Source organism: Rhinolophus ferrumequinum, chromosome 5 (assembly GCF_004115265.2).
Source record: "Rhinolophus ferrumequinum isolate MPI-CBG mRhiFer1 chromosome 5, mRhiFer1_v1.p, whole genome shotgun sequence".
Lineage (NCBI taxonomy): Eukaryota > Metazoa > Chordata > Mammalia > Chiroptera > Rhinolophidae > Rhinolophus > Rhinolophus ferrumequinum.
The window spans coordinates 28152784-28175911 of NC_046288.1; the positions used below are offsets into that span (position 1 = coordinate 28152784).

The window sequence follows — 23128 nt, forward strand, 5'->3', positions numbered from 1 at the left end:
CAAAGTTTACTACTTGGAAATGATGAAAAGGCTACGTGACAAAGTTAGACAACCTGAACTTTTAGCCAACAATTCATGGCTCTTGCATCACGACAATGCACCAGCTCACACGGCACTGTTTGTGAGGGAGTTTTGAGCCAGTAAAGAAATAACTGTATTGGAACTCCCTCCCTACTCACCTGATCTGACCCCCAATGACTTCTTTCTTTACCCGAAGGTAAAGGAAATATTGAAAGGAAGACGTTTTGATGATATTCAGGACATCAAGGGTAATACGAAGACAGCTCTGATGGCCATTCCAGAAAAAGAGTTCCAAAATTGCTTTGAAGGATTGACTAGGTGCTGGCGTCGGTGCATAGCTTCCCAAGGGGAGTACTTCAAAGGTGACCACAGTGATATTCAGCAATGAGGTATGTAGCATTTTTGTAGGATGAGTTCACGAACTTAATTGTCCGACGTATGCAGAAATCAATTTCCCAGACATTGAATTATCTCAATTGTTTCCCTGAGATTACCTACAGACCCTCCAGACATCTCAAATTACAAATCTAGACACAGTAATATGAATACTTAGCATATATTTGTCTAATTTAGAATGACATTTTGCTTATCCCTGGAGAGCTATTCTTTAACTGCAGGAATCTGAGGAGTCAAGAAAATGACAATACACAAAGGACAATTTTTAATGATACCACCTTCAGGCATAATTATAAAATGGGCAAATATCTTCAGTGCCCCCAGACTCATAAACTTGTTCCTCTTTACCCCAATATATGGTCATTCTCTTCCTATTCTATTCTTAGCTAAAACTCGTCTCTCAAAGATACCTTAATATAAGTCAGCTTTTCCAGCTACTTCTCCTGTCTGAGGGTAACCTGCACTTCCATTTCTAACCTTCCGAGATTCTAAGTCCTCAGCACTTATTCAGTAGGTAAATGTTTAAGCATTTAAACAGAGCTGAAAACTCTAAAAAAGCCTGCATTTGAATGGAGTTCAAAAAATTCTAATAAAAATCAAATTGCACTGTTTGGGGTAGAGTTCTGGCATCAGTGAGCGGGTGATAAGCAGAACTCGGATTAAAAAAAAAAATCTGGCCCTTGAAATTGCCAAACCACATAAACAACTGACAAGAATACTGTTTAATCATGCCTTTAAGTGTGTACACAGGTGACTGGCCTCTGGTCTTTCCATTTAAACTTTAGAGAACCAAATATCATCATTGTCCACGAGACACTTTGAACAAGCCACTGGCTTAATTGGGGGTGAGTTCAGTTCTATTGACATTTCCTTGTGCCTTTGTTTCCTTTGGCTTTTCTCTGGCTGGCAAACAACGTGTCTCTGTTCTTGTCTGTAAATGTCTTTATTGATTTCTGTCATCATATTTATTTTCCTTGTACTAAACTTTAATTCCTGGTATATATGCTTCAGGTGACTTTGTCCTTTATTGCCATAAATGACCTTAGTCTATGCCCTTCTAAGTGGAATTCTTACAGAAGCTGAATATACCTCCTAATGTTGACATGGGGCTTGAGGGATTAATTTGTAAGCTTCTGAGCTGGCACTGAATTTCTTCTAGCATTTAGCATCCTGAAAGCTTGCCACATTAAAAAACATCATCGGTAGGTTTTAACTGATTCTCAATGCAGAGATACCACTATGTTGCCTTGCTTTCATATGGTCCTATGTATTGGCATTACTAAATAAATAGTAAGAACCAAACAAATGGCACCTGTACATCACACATTTGATCTCATAATTAGGTTTCAACAGTTATAGCGCTGTTCTGACAGAAGCAATTTGAATACTTTTATTTTTACACCTCCATATTTTACTTACAAAGTACCAGGTATGCATCCACATTTATGATTACCAGTGAGCACCATAACCACAAATCCATCCATTTAATTTGTCCCTTAGCCCTAGTATCTGTAGCCTTTCAGTTATTTGGAATGTCTTTTGTATGGCATGGATCCAGTGTGTTTCGAAAATTTTTAACGTAGCATGGTAAATTACAGTTTATATTTTCTATTAGCAAAAAAGAATTACACTAAAGGAAAAACAAAACACTAAAAAAATATATATCTGATGAAGAGAGCGCCCCCATGTGGTGATGCACAAGCTGATCCTGCATGTGTTGGTAACCGCCTAACCTTTATGGCTGACAGGCAGTTTTATCATGTCATGGGACCCATCATGTGCCACTGAAGGGGTTACCAATTGATTTAACCTTAAAATCTATCTTAGGGCAACATCCTAAGAAACTACATACAATCAGTTGTGACTGTCACTTAAGATAAAATTTTAGCTCCCGTAGTTAACTACAGACTAATTTAGGTAAAACACCCAAAGGTAATCAGATTCACCGGGAACTGGTAAGACTCATGTGTTCAAGTCTCTGACTTTGTATTACATTAATCTTTACATTTTACTAATTCTATGTTAACAATTTTCCAAAAACAAGCAGGATAGGAAGAAACACTTAATCTTTCAACAATACCACATCACCAACAATATATTTTCTCTCTCTTGCTCACGTAAACACACACACACACTCACACACACACACACACACACTCATACACACATCGTGCTTGAGCATTATTTCATTTAGAGATCTCTTGGCCTGTTACCTGTAGCTTATTCTTATCAAGACAATCTAATGATATTTATTCTATCATCACCCCATTTATACACAGAGTCATACAGTTTGTAATGTTGACTGGTTCTATACATAGCTCATGGACACTGAGGATATATATATATATATATATATATTTGTGAATGGGAAATATATATATATATATTTGTGAATGGGAACCCTCAAGTAGTTGGTGATGTTTCAAGAGTGAAATTGTAATTAGAAATCATAAAGAACCGATAGCATCAAGGCTATCATTAGATCAGAGGAGCTCAAAAAATGTGCTGATACATCAATGACAGTTACAGGACTTGAAATTCAAAGGAAGGCTGTGACTGGACACTGAACTGATTACCTGTTATGAAAATTGAGTGCTAGGTGTTGAAATGAATTAAGTGGAAATATTTGCAACGTTAATAATAATGATGGTTACAACTTCTATTTAATGAGTATCCATTATATATCAGACTACAATAAAGTACTTCCTAGAATGTGTCTTAATTCTCACAATAGCCCACAAAGCAGATATTACAAGTCTTATTTTACAGATCAGAAAATGAGGGCTTGGAAAGTTTAGGTAGCTCACTTGAAGTCACATAGGAAATACATCACAAAGCTAGAATGGTGTTATGCCAATGCAGTTTACTGTCTCCCACTGGAAAACAATATGGATGGAAAAATTTTAGAAAAAAGCATTAGTAGCATTATGGGAAAAATACATTTGAGTCATCTGCATTTTAATAAGAAAGTATCATGGCAAAGTAATAATGTGACTGGGTAATAATAAGGACAAGCTAAATAATTCTGCAGAAACTGACTCCAAAATCTCAGTGGCTTTAAACTATAAGATTTATTTCTTCCTTATACTACATATTCACTGTGGGTCCATTTGAAGGTCTGCTCCATGTCGTGCTCACTGAGGGATCCAAGTGGAAGGAATTCATGTCGATGGAAAAGCTACTCTCTGGGACATTGCCAATGGCCACAGCCAAAAGAGAGAGTGTGGGTGAATTATCTGAAAGCTTCCAGCCAGAAGTGACACATACTATTTCTCATTCATATTTAACGCGCCAAAGTAGTCACTAAGTTCAAGGACTGGAAAGTAGAACTTTACATATGACCAGGAGGAGAAATGGAAATATTTGTTAGACATTACTGATGACTAACACATGTATTCCTCGCTTAGTTGATGGATGCCAGCTGCCAACAGGATAGAATCCAAGCACATTTATTTGTCTTAGAAAGCCCTCTATGATGTGGCTTCTGAGTACCTGCCATACCTCATCTCCCATCAATCGCTCACAGTATCCTATATTTCAATTATCTTAAATCAGTGTTTATGGCCCCGATTATCAAGCTATGTAATATCCCAGGCCTGTGCATATGATGTACAATTTGCTTGAAATTTTAATTCCACCTATGTATGCCTGGTGAATCCCTGCTCTTGTTTTATCACCTAGCACATGTTTTCTTTGCCTATAAAGTTTTATCAGCTCACTCCATCCCTGATCCACACATACCATGCCCCTACCTCTATTCTATCCTCATCAAATGGTATCACACTCATTTGCTTATAGTAAGTCTCATATATTAGACTATTAAGTGCTTTGAGTGCAATATCTTTGGATCATTGATATTTGGTTGAAGGAATAGATGATCCGCATTTTAATAGGTGATAACAAAATTAGCAAAAAGAGTACATCATGAATATTAAACTATCATCAATAAACTAGGGAAGATTTGAAAGAAATATGTAGGACAACAAGGGATAAGCATATGGGCAGTAACTTTTTTTTCTTTACAGAAAAAACTAACATTTTTTTTCTAAGTAACCTTTCTTTAATTTAAATTGAAGTGAAGGGTCACATATATGTAAATCAGTTTGGGAGGCTTTTTAAATCTACCTTTGTCTCTTAGAGACTTCTCCCTGGAAATCAGGTGTGTCAAGTTTCCCCTAAAATGATTTCTTAAGAATCACTATGATGGTGAGCAATGCATCTTGTCATATAGTAGCATTTACTTTCTGTAGACACCCTGGAGATAAGTAAAATTTTTCCCATTTTACAGAGAAGAAAAGAGGTTCAGAGAAGTTAGACAGATGGTAAATGCCTGAAATGAAATTCGAACTCAAGATGTTTTTATGATAAAGCCAAGCTATCAACAATGTCATTTATGTAATAAATGTAATAGATAGTAAATAAATTTATCATACTCATGCAATTATGCAAGTTGATATTCTAATAAATCACCATACCCTGTGTTTTATTAGAGGTCTTCTCTTCACACAGTTTTTAATCCAAAGAGCATTGATAAGTTATAAACTTCAGGCTTTATCACTTATACAGGTGATAGTTTGGGACTCTCAAATTTTGCTGAAGTTGTACTTCACAAACTGCTAATGTTTTTGCCAAAGTCAAGGGCCTACGTTGGACCTGGTATTTCATGGTGGTTAAACATTCAGAAATTGTATTACCATCTCACCTACCCCAGCTGACACATGTCATTGGGTAGAATATGTCCCTGAATTTTTTGGTACTTTTGACATTTAAAAGAAAAAAGCAATGCTCTTGTTTTCTAGGAATTTCTACCAAGAATTTCTTAATATCGCCATGGAACTTCTAGGGATTTTAAAAACATATTCTCCTAAATGAACACATTTAGCCTCAGGTCCGGCTTTCACAATTATTCCTTTCTTGTCTCGAATTGTATCCATTTGTGCCAACAGGATTTTTATCTAAAGTCTCATCTAACCATTGAATCTACGTCAGTTCTCTGAAGTACCTATGCAATACAGAACTAGGAACTTCATTCTACCACCCAACATAAAATCATTATGTATTCTTTACAAGCATATTTTTATATGGAAGTATTAAAAGTGTCTTCAAAATTTCTACTTGGAATAGAGCTTTCACTTGCTAATTCCAGCTTTCAGTGATATCCTGGGCTTAGAATTTGTGTGAAGGCCCCAAGAACATGCAATTACTTTTTCTCAACAACAAGAAAACCCCATGAGCATACTTCACTGCTCAGTAAATTTTATCTTCTACAGAAAATCAGGATGACTAATAACTAAAGAAAGAGTGCCCAAGTGGTTAGTTCTGCTATCCTTGCAACAAAACAGGCCATGTTGCTTCAAAATAACTTCCCACAAACTGTTTTTAAGAGAGTCACTTCAACCCAACCTAATACTTAGTCAAAGTCTGGGCTTAGACAGATAACCCACCCTCGGACATTTTGCAAATCATTACACAATGTTTACTCATGAACTACTTTAGTCTCCTTTATAGAGATTAGTTGCCAATTTCGTGAATCATTCTCAGTAATACATTTTCATCCTTTCATCCCTTCAGGGTTAGAACTTACTTTGTAGAATTTTTAATTAATTTATCTCAAGATACTATTTTTTAAAAACTTTTTGCCCATAATTGACAGCATGAGAAATTGATCTTTTCCTCATTAATGTAAAACAGATAGGACAACAGAAAGGGATATTTTAATAATAAATTATCAATGAAGGTTAAATTTCTTCAGCTTCTATATATGGATTCTACAATAGTATATGAAAAAAGAAAAATGCATTTGTAGAAATGTAGGTTTATATCCATTAGGCTCATGCCAAAACACCCTTCAATTCACTAAGCAGGATTTTTTAAACATTTGTGCATGTATGAAAATGCAAAAATTACAGTAATGCAATAGGTCTATAATAAATTGTGTATTTAAGTATAGTATGGTTGTTAAGAAAAGCATTTTGGAGTTGTACAAACATTGGTTCAGATCCTGGCCCTAGAACTCATTAACTACATACCGTTGGGAATATTTCTGAATCAATGATCTGTGCTATTAACCTATAAAATGAGAATATCAATATCTAAACCTCTAAAGGTTGTGCAAGGATTAACCCAATTGACTTGATTTATGTAAATTAGGCACTCACTATAATATTTTGTACAATCCCCATGTTAGTAAGCAATTTTTTTTTCTAATTAACATCATCATTTAGAAATAGGTGCCGAATGTGGTGCTCTACAGAAGTTTGCAAATAAAAGTTTACATGTTTTGTTTACACATCTATATATGGAAAAATAAAGAATACAAGAGCAAGAATATGATCTGGAAGATAATAACACATACATTTAGAAATTTGATGATGTATTCAACGTAATCATGAATTTAAATTCAGAAGGAAAGAACTCTTTGTAAGTAATATTACTATTTACCAAAAATAGTGTGAAATTCTTATTTGACAAAACAAAATTGACCGGTAATTTATAAACGTTTCTGGCTATTGAATTTAAAATATCCAACAATGCAGATTCTTTATGAAGACACAACATGTTTCCACAGTTGCTATATTTTTTAAAGCAGTCCTAATGAAGGAAGTTCTCTGTGACACTGCTTTCTTAGTTCTTGGCTTCTGATGCTATAAGTGATTGTTTATGCAGGTGGAAGACCTTGGAAAAGGAATAGAGAAAATCAAACTTCCTTCATTGAAAAGTCACCAGAACAGTAAGTACTGTTATTAGGTGACCTTCATGGTTGGTAATGTAAGCTGAGGGCACTTAAGCTGGAGACTGGAACAATAATACTGGTTATATTTCCTCACGTCAGAATGAGTTTCTTAAGGTTATTACAGAGGGGTTGGTGGAAGCAAGTGCATTCTCCTTAATAAAATGTAGAAATTAATATTTTGGAAATTTTCAAGAATATTTTTAATTAAAGAACTAATTGGTTGATTACACATATCCTCATTTAGTTTTGGTTCAGGGGCCTATCTCCACCCAAGTCATCTGTGGACTTTCTATTTCTAATATCATACTAGTTCTTTGTTTTTCACTTTTGTTCTGCACCAAATGCCATTCAATTTACCATGATGATCTTTGTAAGAATAGGTATTTCTGTGTATTATGCTTCATTTTCTCATTCCTTCAACTAATAAATACTTGGTTCCATTCTTGTGCCATTTCCTGAGATACTCAAGATGCCATAGTCTAATGTTTCACGTAACTAACACCAAGTACTTTTTATATGCCCAGGGCATTAATTATATCAACAATCCTATGAAGTTATCCCCATTACAGAAAGGTAAACTGAGCCTTAGAGAGGTTTAAAACTTACCCACAATTCAAGAACTTGCCGCTGGCAGTTAGGGTTAGAGCCAGGCAAAATGACTACAGAGTCCATGCTTTCAATGTCGATCCTATACAGCCCTTACTTGATATGAAGATGAATTAAAAACTGTTAACAAATGAATGCAATAAACTGTGAGGTTCTGTGATGGTTTTTGGAAATTAAATTTCCATAAACCTGGTTTATCTTGCTCCTTAGTATTCCACAAATGCATGCAGTGCTAAACTTTCTGGCGTATGCTCTGCAAAGCTGCCAGGTACTTCTTACTCTGGTGAGGTCTCCGTTCTCTCTCTCACTCTCTGAAACTTGGCCAGAAATGCTTTGAAATGACGTGGTAGAGGGCAAGTTTTATAAAGCATTCTACAAAAAGAATAACCAGCAAAAATCTCTTACCATTGACTCTACGTAGGGCCTTATGGTTTTTCTATCTAAGCATTTTATGCCCATCATGTCAAATAATATTGGATCTTATTCAATATACATCTAATTCCTAGAATATATAATAACAAGTCTAATGAGAAGCTTAGTTGGAATTAGATTATGGTCTAAGGCAAAGAGATAGCCATTCACAATTCCATAAATGAAAGTAGCAAGTTAGAGGTTGTTTCTCAGAAATAATCTATTCTCTATAGTGATTCAGAGCTACCTAACTGATAAGAAATAATTAACACCTGACGAACTATGATCAAATCTTTATAACATGACATTCAGAGATAATATTTTCATAACTGAAGCCTTGGTGACTATCTCAGGTTGAGATCCCCAGGCAGCCAACTGAGGTGGGGATTAATGTGCAGAAAATTTGTTAAGGGCCCTTGGAATTAACACCATGGTATGGAGGAGAAGGATGCAGGAACAGGCAAAATGGGAAGTCAAGCTGCTGTATGTGTTGTCTACAAAGTCTTCAGTCAACCCATGAGAAATTCTGGAGCTGAGATGGTGAGAGGCCTGGCATTTAGTGAATGAGTTAGAGGGTGTTCATCGTCCTGCAGAAGGAGAATGTCCCTGGAGGAGTCAGGTGAGGCAAATCCTGAAAAGACTGTCTGCTAGTACCACTCCCAGCAGCTGGGGAGTTAATCCTTCATTTCTGAATGGAGCTCTGGTTGGAGAGTCAGAACATCTACTACAGAGACTGATGCAAAATTCTGACAAGGTTAGAAAGTAAAGATGACTCTTTTTCCCCTTACCAACTCCAGAGGACAGGGTGATGTGAATATGGGTGATCAACTGACCAACACTGGTCATTTAGACAGAATATTTCCCAAAGTGGAGCAAGATGACAAACTAATGTTTATAAGCTCTTTTTAACTCATCTGTGTCTAAATAATCTGAGCTTATTGTATTGAATGGCCTTCAGTATACCATTCCAGTTGATAGTATTCTTTTTCATAAACTTCATACTGATTAGATGTTTTCCTACTTCTAATCTTTTGTCTACCAATCTAGCTTCCATTTCTGTCCTTGACTCAACAATCAGATTTGATACTCATCTTTATTTTCTAAGCAAAAAAAAAAAAAAAAAACTGTTATTTTTTCCACTGTTCAAATAGTAAGCAGAAAAGAAAAGTAGACGTTTCTAAAATTGCTAAGGTGTGGATTAAGACATTACAAATAGAGAAACAGATAATTATAAGTGACCACTCCTTCCTACCAAATTTGTCATGTAAGTTAGTTCACCAGAAATGAGGTAACAGATTCTATCATATAGAAGTATTTAAATCAGATTAGGTGTATGACATTTTTGGAATATAAACAACATTGCATTAACAGTTTTGATGAATTTATGATACATCTATATGACAGAGTGAATTTCTAGAAAGAGTAATTATTTCAAACAGTACAATATCTTATCATCAAACACTTCAATGACTTTAAATATTTGTTAGGGTTGTAACATTTAATCTCATTATGTAAAAATGTGTGTTTGAAATTTCCATGTCAGAAAAATCGTCATGCAATTGTTCAACAAATATTTGAGTGCCGATTATGAACCAGGCACTGGGGATAAAGAAGTGAACAAAACAAAGGTTCTGCACTAATGAAGTTATATTCTCATGGTGGAAGGTAAAAAAACATAATGATAAAGTAAAAAATAGCTGCGTAAACAATCATATCAATTTTGAGACAGTAACACAAGTTTTGCAGAAAATCTACATAGGGTGATTGATAGAAGTTTCTGTTCTAGATTGGGTAGTCTGGGTCCTTTTGTGGTGTGATTCCTAAACTGAATGACAAGCAGGTGTCAACCCCAGCCCTCAGTGATCAGAGAGAGAACATTCCAGGCATGGAGAACAGCAAGTACAAAGCCCTCAAGGCAGGAAGAAATTCAACATGTTCAAAACTCTGAAGGCAAGCTAACTTGGTTGGAGTTTAATGAACAAGGACCTGAGTGAAAAGCAGTGAAGTGGGAGAGTAAAGCAAAGATGGGATCATTGAGGGCTTTGGAAACCAGGTTAGGTAGAAGGAAAAAAAGGAGGAACAGATAAGGGAGAAAAAGTAAATGAATAGATGAGAAGAAGGCAAGGAGAAAGAAAGAGGGGAAGAAGAAAAGAGGACAAAATAGAAAAAGAAATTTGAGCACTAGAACGCCATTACTATCAGACAACATAAAATCTTGTTAAGATTATAAACTTTTAATGTAATAAAATGAAGGAAAAAAAAGGAATCAACAGAACTCTGAGGGAACTAAGGCTGACTAGCCTGGGGTACTACTGCCCTTGACTGGCACCTTCACCAGAAATTCCCACGACCACAGCATGAGCTTGGCTAGATGTCTGAGAAGGAGAAAGCCAGAAATCAACCAAAGATATTAACCTTAAATTAAGTTACTAGAACTATAAGATTTTGATTAAAATGAGTTTGTTTCCGAGAGGTTATAATACAGAAACCATGTTTGGGCCGAACGCTGATTTCAGACCCAAAAAGAAGAAACAGACACAAGGCTCATAAAAGTGGCAGGTCTGAAATTCACAAAGAACAAAGCACACAAATAAATACTATAAAGGTTCAGTAGAAAAAGAAACCATTTCAGGAAAGGGAACAAAAGAAATGATTTTTCAGAGAAGGTGGATGCTGATTATGCCCAGACCAAGATGGGTTGTACTTGAGAGGATGTGCTTCTCATTGAATGCTCTGGAGGCCACACTTCAGGAAATCATAGGCATTTGATAGCCTGTAGCCCAAGTTTAGTTTTGTGGGCCAGCCTCTCTCAATTACTCTGAAACTCATGGCTCCTTTTGTGAAAGGAAGAGGTATGTCTCACTTTATTTTTCTTAATACCTCTATTCCTGAACAAACTACTCCTAAAAAGTATACTTTATAATCATAATGCACATGCACATACATACAAATATTTAATAAATTTACACTCATATAATCAAGCTAGAGCCGTTAAGTTAGGATGTATTGTTATAGTGGACATGTGATGATTGATGTCCAGTGATGTACATCACTAAATAGAATGGGACACTTTAGTAGAGCCTCATAGAAGTTAAAAGTAAATGCTTTATGTAACAGAAGAGATTTTATTGAGAACTTGCTTATTCTCTTTATTTACTGCACAAGTAACTAATAAAGTAATTGTTAAAGTCACAAAACCTATTACCTTTATTGATTTGAGATTCATTATTAAACTCCGGCAACATACAAAAACACTCATTTTTATAATTTATTATTTCTATTTGTTATTTCTATTTGAAATTGTGCTATGTCTCTCTCCTCTCTGGTTAGGTAGCTTAGTGCTTTATAAAAACTATGTGATTAGTAATCAAAATCTGCATAGTAGCCGCAATTCTGTTACTTTTTTAACAGTGGCAAAAAACAGTAATTTCCATGAAGGCAGAAACCACATCTCTTTCATTAACACTAAGTTCTCAATGCCTAGCAAGGACGTGGACCATAGAAGCTGCACACTAATATTGTTGTTATGAATGAATGAATGAACTAAGCCTTCTGTACCTCACCTTCCTCATTGAAATGTGGAGGTGATATATGTATCCCGCCTACCTTGATATGTAAATAAAAGTTCCTGGAAAATTAAAACTCATATGTAAGAAAATAATTTTTTGTTATAAGGTGAGCTAAAATTCAAATCTATTCTCTTGCTTCACAGAATATTGGTCCACTTCCCAATGGTTCTCTGTAAACCTTGTAATTGATTTTTCAGGTTAGTTGAAGGGGAAAAGAATCAGATGTTTTGAAAGGGCTAACTTATAAGCCCTTATAAGCCACCTGTTTCCTCTTCATCATTTATGTTATTGGAACAGAATTAAGATCACGATAATTAAAATAGTACACAATCCCACAGTCATATGTACTTGGCATTGATATGTGTTCTTGTACTTTTAGGTGAATAAAGGGGGTCTGGTGTTCTGGTAATTGAACTAAAACAAAATAATGAAGTCACAGTAACAATATCTGGTTCCGGATTTCCTCACCTTAAGGTGCCTCAATTTAAGGTTTCCGCACCTTAATCCATATAGACTGACATTGCTCTGGATCTGTGTCACCTTTTTTCTCCCCTGAATAAAGGAACCCATTTATTTAATTTCCCAGTAGGAGTACCTACGGGGTGACTCACGTGGGATAGAAAAATGAATACGTTCAACATACATAAATGGAAGAAATACAAAGACAATATCCATACTATAATGTGATAAGAATTAAACTAGGGCCCCTTGCCACTTCTCCTCCTACCAAGAGATAACTTTGCCTCCAAGGACAGAGGAAGTTAGAAGTTATTAGATAGGAAAGTATAGCCTGTTCTTTTCCACTTTCTCTTGTTTATAACCACAGAGTTTGAACCACTTTTGTTTAGATTATTCAAGTAACAGAAAATAAAAACAAAAACAAAAAGCAATGACAGAAATCTCTTATCTAACTACCTTCGAATATGAGGAATGTAGCTAGGTGAAACTATTCATCACCAGGATATTCTTACATTGACTATATTTTGGCTCTGTAATACAGTCCTAACTTTTTCAGTACTTGGCCCTGACTACTTTTTGGCTAAGAGTGGGACTAACTGTCTAAGACCTTGTACAATGCAATGGAAAATCTCAGGAGAGTGAGAGTTTATGGTGTACTAAATTTAATTTGGTAATATTCAGAATAGACCAAGGTTATTAATTATAAATATATATCAATAGGCAACATAGCACCATCTACCTTGTTTACCCACTCAATCAATCTACTGGATTTTTCAGGCTACGATTGATTACACTAACCACCCAGCTCTACTGAAATCTGCCATCAACATCCAGGGTGGTCTATTTAGCTAATCTAAAAACGATAACAGTCAAAATCTTGGGAAAGTTCCTTTGTAATAGATATAATATCTTACTAGTAGCTTTCCTTCTTTAGAAAAGGGTTTTGTTATTTTAACTAACTTTTTTTGTCCTTCTGGTTTTTTAGGCTAGATTTAAAAAAATGCTAATGTCATTTCAGTATTAATGAGCCATTCAAGTTCTAAGAAGCATGTCATCCTACTGAAAAAAACAAATTCATTTAAAGGCAGTAACTTTGTTTTCCTGTCTGATAAGGCCACAATTAGTTGTTTAAGATTAAATTTGCCAAAGAAGTCTTCCACAATGGAAATTAATTGGTAATACATTATCACATTTATGATCCTGGGCTATCAAAGTGGGATTGATATTAACATGTTGTTAATATTGACAAGTGGAAAAAAAAAACAAGACAAGTAAACATAAAACTCACTTTATGAAGAAAATTTAAGTAACACTGATGTAGAGATAAGAATACTAGCTGTATTTTGAATATTAAAATCATCGCTAGCAAAAGAAAAACATTTAAATGCAAAACATTCACTTACCACTATTTTTAAAAATGTAGGCCATCATGCTTTGTATTTATTAAATTACTTATCCCAAGCAGCATGATCACATGGGGACATACATGTCATAGACACATAGAGATTTAGTAATTGTTTTTAGGATTTCATTCCATAGATGGAAGATTTACTGATGTTTTCAAGGTCGAACCTAAGAGAAATTAGCTCACATTTACTCAGGCAAGCATTGAAGAACCAAAGAATTTTTACTGCCCATAATTAGGTTTTCAATTCTTGTCTTTTAGACCTATGCTTTATGTCTAATAATTCCATGTTTTATTCTTTAAAATCCCCATTGATCTTTGAACTTAATAAAGACTTTTAAAGTTACTCTATTAGGTATCTATTTTAAGGATGTAGGATGAAATTATTCTAGCAGATTTAATCATAACCAAAGCAGAAACCAGGAATGATCACAGGGAAACATTTCTCAGAGGGTAATTTAATGACATTACTAAAAGTGTGGGAATCCATATACCACCTAGATGATTAGGAAAGGGGTTATTAGCTAAGCCATTGTCTGAAACCCACTGAATCACTGGTCTTTTTGAACAATGATTGGTCCTTTTTTTCAAAGATGGGTTTTAAAATATAAGAGATGTTCTAAGCAGCAGAGCGGAAAGACAAAAAGAACATAGACCTTGCGTGGGTCTAGCTATCTCTGCATAGGCAAAAGAGTGAGGTAAGATATTAAATCTTTGCTTTCATATTAGTGTGAATCAAAAATCAGTCAACTCTACAGGATAGACTACCAAGGTCACCCTAACTGCTTATATAGGTCAGTGATTTGAAGTAGGGCAGGGTTTTTACATTTGGAGGACAAGAGATAATATACTTCCATGGGTTGCAGTATAAATCAATTTTGCAGCTTAATTTTATAAACTTTTTCCCTAAATTAGAAAAATAATGACTCAGTTTCTTCATTTTAATATATTTTAATGTTACTAGACTTTTAAATGAAAATTATCTGGTATTGAACTTCTATTGTCAGATCTTTATTGAAGTATTTTTACTACTACATTAAGTAGACATTAAAATTGATTTCTTCATAAGGATCTAGTCATGGGCCTCCCATGATCAGAAGGACTAATACGCTTCAGCGTAAAACAGTACAAGGGAGGAGGCCATCTTGTTCATAACTCATTCAACTACATCATATGCCACCAAAAGAGTCATTTAGTCAAGATAAAATCACAAGCAAACAATTTTGGTTTTTATAAGCAGATGCTCTGGGAGAAAAGAATAATTTTTCTTATAGCTATTTATAAATATACCTTTTTATTTTAAATACTAATATATAAGCAAATACTCTAAATTTCATTCAACTACTCTTCTGATTGAACAATACCAGCTAATTTTTATTATCATGATTTTACATGGTCTTTTTAAAGCTAAATCTCACAATTTATTTTCTAGAAACTTCATCTGAAAATGAAAACTATAATTCTTTTGGGGCTACTGGGAGCCACACTGTCAGCCCCGGTAAGTGATTTCATGGTACAACTGAAATTATTGTGTAAAACCTGTAACAAATCCTTCTTTTACTAATTTTTTTTTTTTTTAGCTTATCCCACAGCACCTTTTATCTGCAAGCAACAGCAATGAGGTTAGTTTAAAAACTTAAAACAATCTCCTCCTTTTTGTTTGTTTGTCTTTTTTAAAAAATCCAGAGGGGGGTAAAATTCAAAACCTAGTTAGAGACAGTAAGTTTCCTTGGTTCTTCAAAGCTCTTATATCCAAAGGCATTTTCAATGTTCACCTTTGTCTTATATACCGGATTACTTCTAGAATATTATTTGCCTCCCTTGTTTGATTGTAAATTATTTAAAGGCAATGACAGTGTCTTGCATATCTTTTATTCTAATAGCACTTAATACAGGTGTATATAGGTGTTTAAGAGCATAAAATGACTAACTAAACCACTGAAATGAGCTAAAGTTGTACAATCTCATATACAGCAGGAGAGAGGTAGTTAAATTCCAACCTCTAATCACTGCAATTTAGTATAAGCTTAGTGAGAAAATATCTCACCTTTAACAGGAAACTATGATCCGTCAGCTTTGACTTGTGCTGTATTTGTAGTAAACACTGTTCTTAATTTTAGCATGTGTATTAATCTTGTTTTCATATTATCTTCCTTTTTTTAGTTACTGCTGAATCTTAATAATGCTCAGCTTCAGCCACTACGGCTTCAGGTACCTCTACCACAATAATTATTTTAAGAATGTTTTTCTACTGCCCATTTCTTACTATGGTACTTTGTATAAGAACCAACATTTGTCACTTTTGAAATCTCAATTTTTAAAGTTATGAACTTGTCCCATATATTCTAATGACCGTTTGTTTGGAGACCACAGTGAAAAAAAAAACATTTGATTAACTTATTCATTGAGACGATGGTATATGCCAGGCACAGATTCTCACAGCTATGAGATAATTAAATTAATTATTGTACATGAAGTCATACTCAGCTTACTGGTTAAAAAAAGATTTGAAACTAGTCTGGCAACTGCAGAAACTGTACTCTTTATCCCCCTCATTCTGCCCCATATTCCTCACAACCATGGGGAGTTGAGCATTGTTCACGTTATTTACATAGCTCATAATGTGCCAAGATGCTGTCCTTTTTTGGTAATGTGGCTATGAAAATATAGAAATTGTTTACATTTGCCTCTTTCCTGCTCAGGATTGATTTTCAATTATTTTTGAAATGAAACAGAAATGTTTTCTTTCTTTTGTATCTTCCCAGGGCCCATTCAATTCATGGATCCCTCCTTTCTCTGGGATCCTGCAACCGCAGCAACAAGCTCAAATTCCGGGACTCGCCCCATTCTCTTTATCAACTCTAGAGCAGTTTGCTAGACTGTTCCCAAACCAGTTGACTTTCCCAGGACAGGCCAGTTTTGCCCAAGGAACCCAGGTGGGACAACTGGACCCCTCACAGCCTCAAACACTATCGCAGACCCAACAGGGCCTGAATCACGTAAGTTGAGCCTCTTCCATTTCGTTGTTCAGAGGAGAGACAATGCACGTTGACTGTTGAAATAAGGTAGGAGTTATTGAGCAAGAATTGTCTCACAATAGGTTTCTACTACCACTGGAAGTACTTCTGTATCTTCTGATTTCTAACACAAAAAATACCATTTAAATCAGCTATTGTAGGATCATAGCCACAAATCAAAATTGTTAAACATGTCTTGGAAAAGATAATTAGGGAAACTTCACCTTTAAAAAAGAGACAATTTGCATTAATGATGGTACGTACAATAGATGACCTTTGTTGTCATAGAAGTCTACTAATACACATGATAGATTTATGTGGGTTAGGGCTAAGAAAAACAGCTCTGGAATTTTAAATTAAAAAGTCAAATAAAACATTTTTATGATTCCTTTTTTGGCAGGCGATGCCCTATGTGTTCTCATTCAAAATGCCTCAAGAGCAAGCACAGGTAAATAAATAGGATATCATCAGTCCTATAGAGATAGTACATACACCTCATTGAATGCTTTTTTGTTTGTTTTGTTTTGTTTTAATATCTGTAGCTCTGACTCCTATAGCAAGGCTATAAAAACCCATACAATGATATTACTGTCTGGATACTGCTACTACTGCTGGGCTGTTGTCATTTATTAATGTCAGGCTCACCTAATAACTCCTGAAGAAAGGCTCCTAAGGTGAATCTCTAGGACCCCTGAGTTCCCAGAGCATTACTGTGTTGGCAGTAAAGGCGCTCACTAAGCCCTAAATTATGTCTTTTCTGCATCCAAAGTGCAGGCATTTAGGAAACACTCAAGAGAAATACCAGGGGCGGACTTTGCCCAACCCTAAATTGTTTTTCAGAGGGAGATGTATTGAATTGATAAAATATGACATGATGTAGAGATGCAAGATAAAATATGATATGATGCAAGAAACACTTGCCCACAATATTCTATAGTTATGAAATTCTGCTGAAAACATTCCAGGTTCCTGTATATTTTCAGTTTGATTCCACATTACAATCAAATGGTGGTTATTTTCATAAAATAGGAGAATCTTAAAAACCTGAATGTAAACTAGTAGAATCATTAAAATAACATGGAAAACCCTCTCAGGATTATGCTAATTAATTTTATAATATTCTGAGTTCAAAGAAATAAGGATATAGATAAATTATATTATTCACCAGCAGAGTATCGATCACTCATAAAAAGTTAGACCACTTGACTCTACTGTAATTATAATTATATAATTTTGTCTAAAAACAAAAATTACTTCTAGACATTATCTCATTGCATGCCATAGTATTTAGACAGTTAGACACCTTACATGTGGAATTACTTCACCTTAAGGATCAGGAAACTAAGTCTTAATGAGATTAAATTCCCAGTCCTAATTGAAGTAAATAGCTGAGTTAAAACATAAGTTTTCACCCTCCCTTTAACCACTAAACCAGTGGCTCGTCACCATGGCTTGGGTTAGAATCTCTCGTAGTAATTTTGAAAATGTCAAGTGCCTGGATCCTACACACACCTAATGAATCAAAACCACGAGTAGAACACAAATATGATTATCTGTTAAAATGCTCAACAGGTGATTTTGATTTTTAGTCAAGATTAAGAACCACTGCACAAAATGTATTTCTCAAATCATAGTTGCTGCTTTTTTTGAATTCTTATGTCTAATATAGTCTCTTATTTAATTATACTTGGATACAAAACAGCATCCAAAACTATGTATGTACTATGATCTCCATCTTCTATAAACACATATGCATATATAGACACGCAGATATAAGTGGAAGCCAATACATGGTAATGTGGGTGGTGAAGTTGCAAGTGATTTTATTTGTTCCTTGTAGAATATTTTCAAAATATTCTAAAATCTATATAGATTGTTTTAATAAAATGTCAATTATTAAAGGCAATTTAATTCTTGACATTCCAATCATTATGGTAGATTTTCTAATACTATGTTATGCAGAAAAATGACTCTCAAAAAATATAGAGGAAATGCTGTATAGGCCGTCCTCTTCTTAGATACATGCAAAGTAATTTGTATATAAAGTCTTAAATTTGTATATGAAGTCCAAGGTGACCTTTTTAAAAAGCGTGTTCTTTTAGTTGAACCCACTACTTCCTAAATGTGTTTGACAAGCAACCTTGAAACAGAGTTCAGTATCACATGCAATGTATGTTGTTCTAACGTTTGGGAAGGACTGCTTTATGCGTTCTTTTGTTCATAAAATTGCTGGATCAGCTTTAAAATAATATTGACATTCGAAGACTTTTTTTTAAAGGCCTATGCTGATTCAAAGGAAGCTCTTACAAACATTTCTGTCTACAAATAGATGCTTCAGTACTATCCGGTTTACATGCTCCTACCCTGGGAAGAACCTCAGCAAACGGTAACACAGTCACCTCCACAAACAGGACAGCAGCAATTTGAGGAGCAGGTACTTCAAGTGTTTGATTTTAATCTGATTAGTTCCATGTAAGAAAAGAGAAGAGAAGGTAAATTTTCAGAGGAGAAAATATCTGTGTATGTTTAGTGCAAAAACTCAACAGTTTGAATGGTTGGTCATAAAAGGATGCAGTGCTTTCTCCTAACATATCACTAATTTGGAAATCCTCTAGGCTGGATTTTAAAAGAATATAATCATTTAACATAATAATCTCAAAATCCATCCATGTTGTTGTAATAGGCACCATTTCATCTTTTCTTCTGGCAGAATAGTATCCCATTGTAAGTCAGACAGAAAAAGTTGAGAACCATATGATTTCACTGATATGTGGGATATAAAACAGAAAGCAACAAAGGAACAAGACAAAGAAATAAAAAGTCATAGACAATAGTTTAGTGATTACCAGAAGGTAAGGGTTGATGCGGTGGTTGATGAGGGTAAACGGGATAAAATATATGGTGATGGAAGGAGAACTGACTCTGGGTGGTGAACATACATGTGATATATAGACGATGTGTTACAGAATTGTACATCTGAAGCCTATGTAAATTTACTAACCATTGTCATCCCAATAAACTTTAACTAAAGAAAAGAAGATATGAGCTTTCAATAAAGCATTTGATATAATATATAATTTTATATAACCATTTGTCACAAAATTATGAGAAAAATCATCATAGAAATTCTAATGCATGTTTTCAAAAATCTGACAGATACCATTCTATACTCAATTTGGATATATCCCGCAACAAACAGAACCTGTAAGTAAATGCATACTTTCCCATTAGAAAAAAACAACAACAAACCTTTGTAACTACTTGCTGTATAACCTAATAAATCTATCAGTGCCATTCAGCCCAAAACCAAGAACAGATCCCTAGGAGAACAAAGTTGGATTTATCCACTCATTGCAATGAGGGAGAACACGCACCATGAGTAACTGTGGGGTGTCTTAATAGGAAGGTATTGAAATTACATCTTATAGGATCTGGGGTTGTGTCAGGAAATTTTGGGGAGAGTTCAAAGAGTGACGTTCACCCTGGATTGGATGTTCTCAAGATGTGGGGGAGGGGTAGTTCTATTATTGGGTAACTTAATGATTCTTATCTCAAAGGTAAGAACAATGGAGCAAGGCAATACTCTGATTGGTAAAGAAGCCAGAGTTACTCAGATTAGCCAGGATACCAGGATGTCTGGTATTTTCCTGGCTTACACCGTAATCTTGCTTTAGACAAGATTACAAAGTGGTCTTGCTTTTGTCACACCTCACTGTGTTTACAGTCGACCTAGTCTGACGTTGGTGTTCTTTAGGGCTGTTAATGTTCAACGGAAGTCCACGGCCTAGCAAAGAATGTCAGGCAAGCACCGGACAACACAAGCAGAGCTATTGTGTCCAGCCAGTTTCCCTGAGTCAATGGCTGTTTTTCTCTTTCTTAAATGTAAATGATTATTTTTTGTTTTTAAGAAACTAGGTAGGTTAAGAAGTTGGGAAATGTTTAAGTGTCTTGGGTGCAAAACAATATATTTTATAGATTAATGATTTAAACTTTTAAAACTTTCCAATTTTTCAGGTTATACCAGGACAGCAACAACTAACGTTTGATACCTTCATAGGCACAGCTCCTGAAACTGGAGCAATGGTAAGATTCCTTACCACACATTGCTAGGTACTAGAAATCAGTGACTGACAACCTCCAGTTTCCTGCACTATTGTTCATTTTAATGAAAACTTTATTATTATTATTCCATCAATGAGTCTTACATCTTCTCCCTGTAATTTTTTGCCAGTGGAATTTAATTCACTCAGTTCATCAAATATTTATTGAGGGACTACTATATGTCAGATACTCTCCTAGATACACTCATTTAAAATCAGGTAGAAAGAGACACACGCACATCTCCGGGTACATAGGCATGGTCTCTCTAAAGGATAGATTATAATCTAGAAAATACTAAAGCATTTACTTCTTAAATACATTTGCTTCCCTGCATCTCAATCCTGTTGCTTTATATTCTTCCAATTTGATCTTGTGCTTGAACCTGTAACTACTTTATTTTCTTTCTCATTCTCTATAGCCAGCAGGAGGAGTGATACCATATTTGCAAAAAGAAATTATAAACTTTAGGCCTGCCAGTGGAGGAATTTTCATTCCTTCAACTTCACAAAAACCCAGCACAACAAGTATTTATGCTTCTGATATAGACCCAACTATTACCCCAGAGCTCGTGGAAGAGAAGGTAGAGTAATCAAAGATTCATTTTATGTAAGAAATTATTGTCTAATAGAAAATATAAAGTTAGTGCTTAATTTATAGGACTTAGTTATGGAAATAATGAGAAAGTTAATGATACAGTAGAATACATGATCTTAACCTTGAATGGGGATGCCAATAATTGCTCAGTGACAAGTAATCAGAATATAATTAATTTTAATTTAATAAGAGCTTCTTATGAATGTCCTTTTCTCGATAGGCCAAGACTGGTAGCCTAAAGGAACCATAAGACGCTGTCCTAATCTTTCAGAGTTTTTGGTAGGTATTTGACAAGAGGCATGCATTAAGTACCACGACATATCCTAAATTAAAAGAGAAAAACAAACAAAAAAACTGTCAGGGGAACTAATGAAGATCCCTTATCAAAATGAAAAAAAAATTAGTGTTTATATATTCCTACAAAGCTAATAATATTTATGGGACTTCAGCAATTTTTTAAAAATCAAAATAAATTTTTGAGAATCATGTCTGCCTATGCCATAAACTTGGTATAAACTCTGAAAACACAAATAGTAAATATACTAGGTCCATGTAAAAGATATTCTATTCTACAGACACTATATACAGAGTCAGTTCTCCCAAATCATTGTTTCACATTGCAAACTGTAAGTTGCAATGCCAACACATTTGTATTAAATTGAGATAAAATAAAATCTCAAAGTGATAAAAACAATTGCACAATCACATGAACATTTAAAATTCCATGACTTTTATGTCAAACATAACCTTAATTACCTGTACCAATAGGCTCGGTTGGGTGTTAGGCCAGTGGGTGTTTGAAAGGATAGGCTAGCATGGCACCAAGAAGTAAAAAATACACACTAAAACACAAATAATTTTGCCAGAAGGGGAAATTAAAAGGCAAAGTTTATTGAAATCTCCTCCCTGCTGCCTATGAGTCTCTTTTGATTCCAACTTCTATGAAAATGAATACTCAGCATTCTTCAGATAAAAAAAAAAGTCTATGAAAATACAACCAGAAGTGAATAGTGTTGGTACCTCTTTAGAAAAGTCTCTCCTATAATGCAACATTTTGTACAATTCAAATTATTAGATCATAAATACTAATGGGATTTCAGTATAGTGTGACGTTTACTCTACATGACATTAATGCCAGAAAAAGTAAAGTTTTCCATTTCTTTACTAAGCAATTTAGAAAATATCTAGGAAATTTTACACAGTCTAATGGTACTAAAATGTTGTTCTCTTGTTTTTCAGCGACAAAGACATGGTGGTGCCTCAGATATCATTTTAGGCTATTTGCTTCCTCGATGCTAATAACAGTTCTTTGAAATATATAAAAAATCTTGGCTTTTCTCCTGAATTTCTTTTAAGGTATAAGTAATTTTGCACTAGAAAAATAATGTAATCACTTAATAAGTCCTGTCTTTATATAATTATATTTCTTTTCCAACACCCTATCATTCATTGCATTATCTAGAAAGTAACACTAATGAGAATAAAACTAGTATCACTGAATTAATTGGATAATTGCATTAATAAAAGATGGTTCTGGAAAATGATATAATTGATGAGAATAAAGATATGTCATTGGATTTCTGAGTGTGATGATTGTGACTGATGAACAAATGTACCTAACTTTGACATATTCTCTCATTATTTCCCCAGACCCATTCAGCTAGATTCCTTTTTATGCACTCTTCCTTAGAATTAAAATTATTTGGTAGCAGATATCATAAAGTGCATGTTCCCAGTGTGACACAGCTACACAGAGAGATGACTGTCCTCACCCAAAAGGATAGATTCCCCAGGAAGATGTATGCTGGGGAGGCAA

At 34.7% G+C, this 23128-nt stretch overlaps 1 protein-coding gene across 5 annotated transcripts; it reads left to right on the forward strand.

Moving 5' to 3' along the window:
• Positions 1 to 371: 371 nt before the first annotated feature.
• ODAM (odontogenic, ameloblast associated) lies at positions 372 to 22783 on the forward strand. Of its 5 annotated transcripts, none has more exons than XM_033106428.1 (13): positions 372 to 410; positions 7084 to 7147; positions 15033 to 15098; positions 15181 to 15222; positions 15764 to 15811; positions 16366 to 16599; positions 17018 to 17065; positions 18947 to 19051; positions 19774 to 19821; positions 20632 to 20700; positions 21137 to 21298; positions 21533 to 21591; positions 22552 to 22783. In XM_033106428.1, the coding sequence occupies exons 3-12, from the start codon at positions 15048 to 15050 to the stop codon at positions 21560 to 21562; spliced, it is 837 nt and encodes a 278-aa protein (XP_032962319.1). In that variant the 5' UTR covers positions 372 to 410; positions 7084 to 7147; positions 15033 to 15047; the 3' UTR covers positions 21563 to 21591; positions 22552 to 22783. The 5 variants fall into 5 exon arrangements, with proteins under 5 accessions (XP_032962319.1, XP_032962320.1, XP_032962318.1 ...); XM_033106427.1 differs by lacking the exon at positions 372 to 410 and adding an exon at positions 1200 to 1262; XM_033106429.1 differs by lacking the exon at positions 7084 to 7147 and having other exon boundaries at positions 381 to 410.
• The last annotated feature ends 345 nt before the right edge of the window (positions 22784 to 23128 follow it).

Bases quoted from the DNA above. Each gene is read 5' to 3' on its own strand.
- ODAM (XM_033106428.1), top strand. From the start codon at position 15,048: ATGAAAACTATAATTCTTTTGGGGCTACTGGGAGCCACACTGTCAGCC. The intron at 15,223-15,763 runs GTTAGTTTAAAA...TCCTTTTTTTAG, and splicing joins CTGCAAGCAACAGCAATGAG to TTACTGCTGAATCTTAATAA. The intron at 15,812-16,365 runs GTACCTCTACCA...GTATCTTCCCAG, and splicing joins TTCAGCCACTACGGCTTCAG to GGCCCATTCAATTCATGGAT.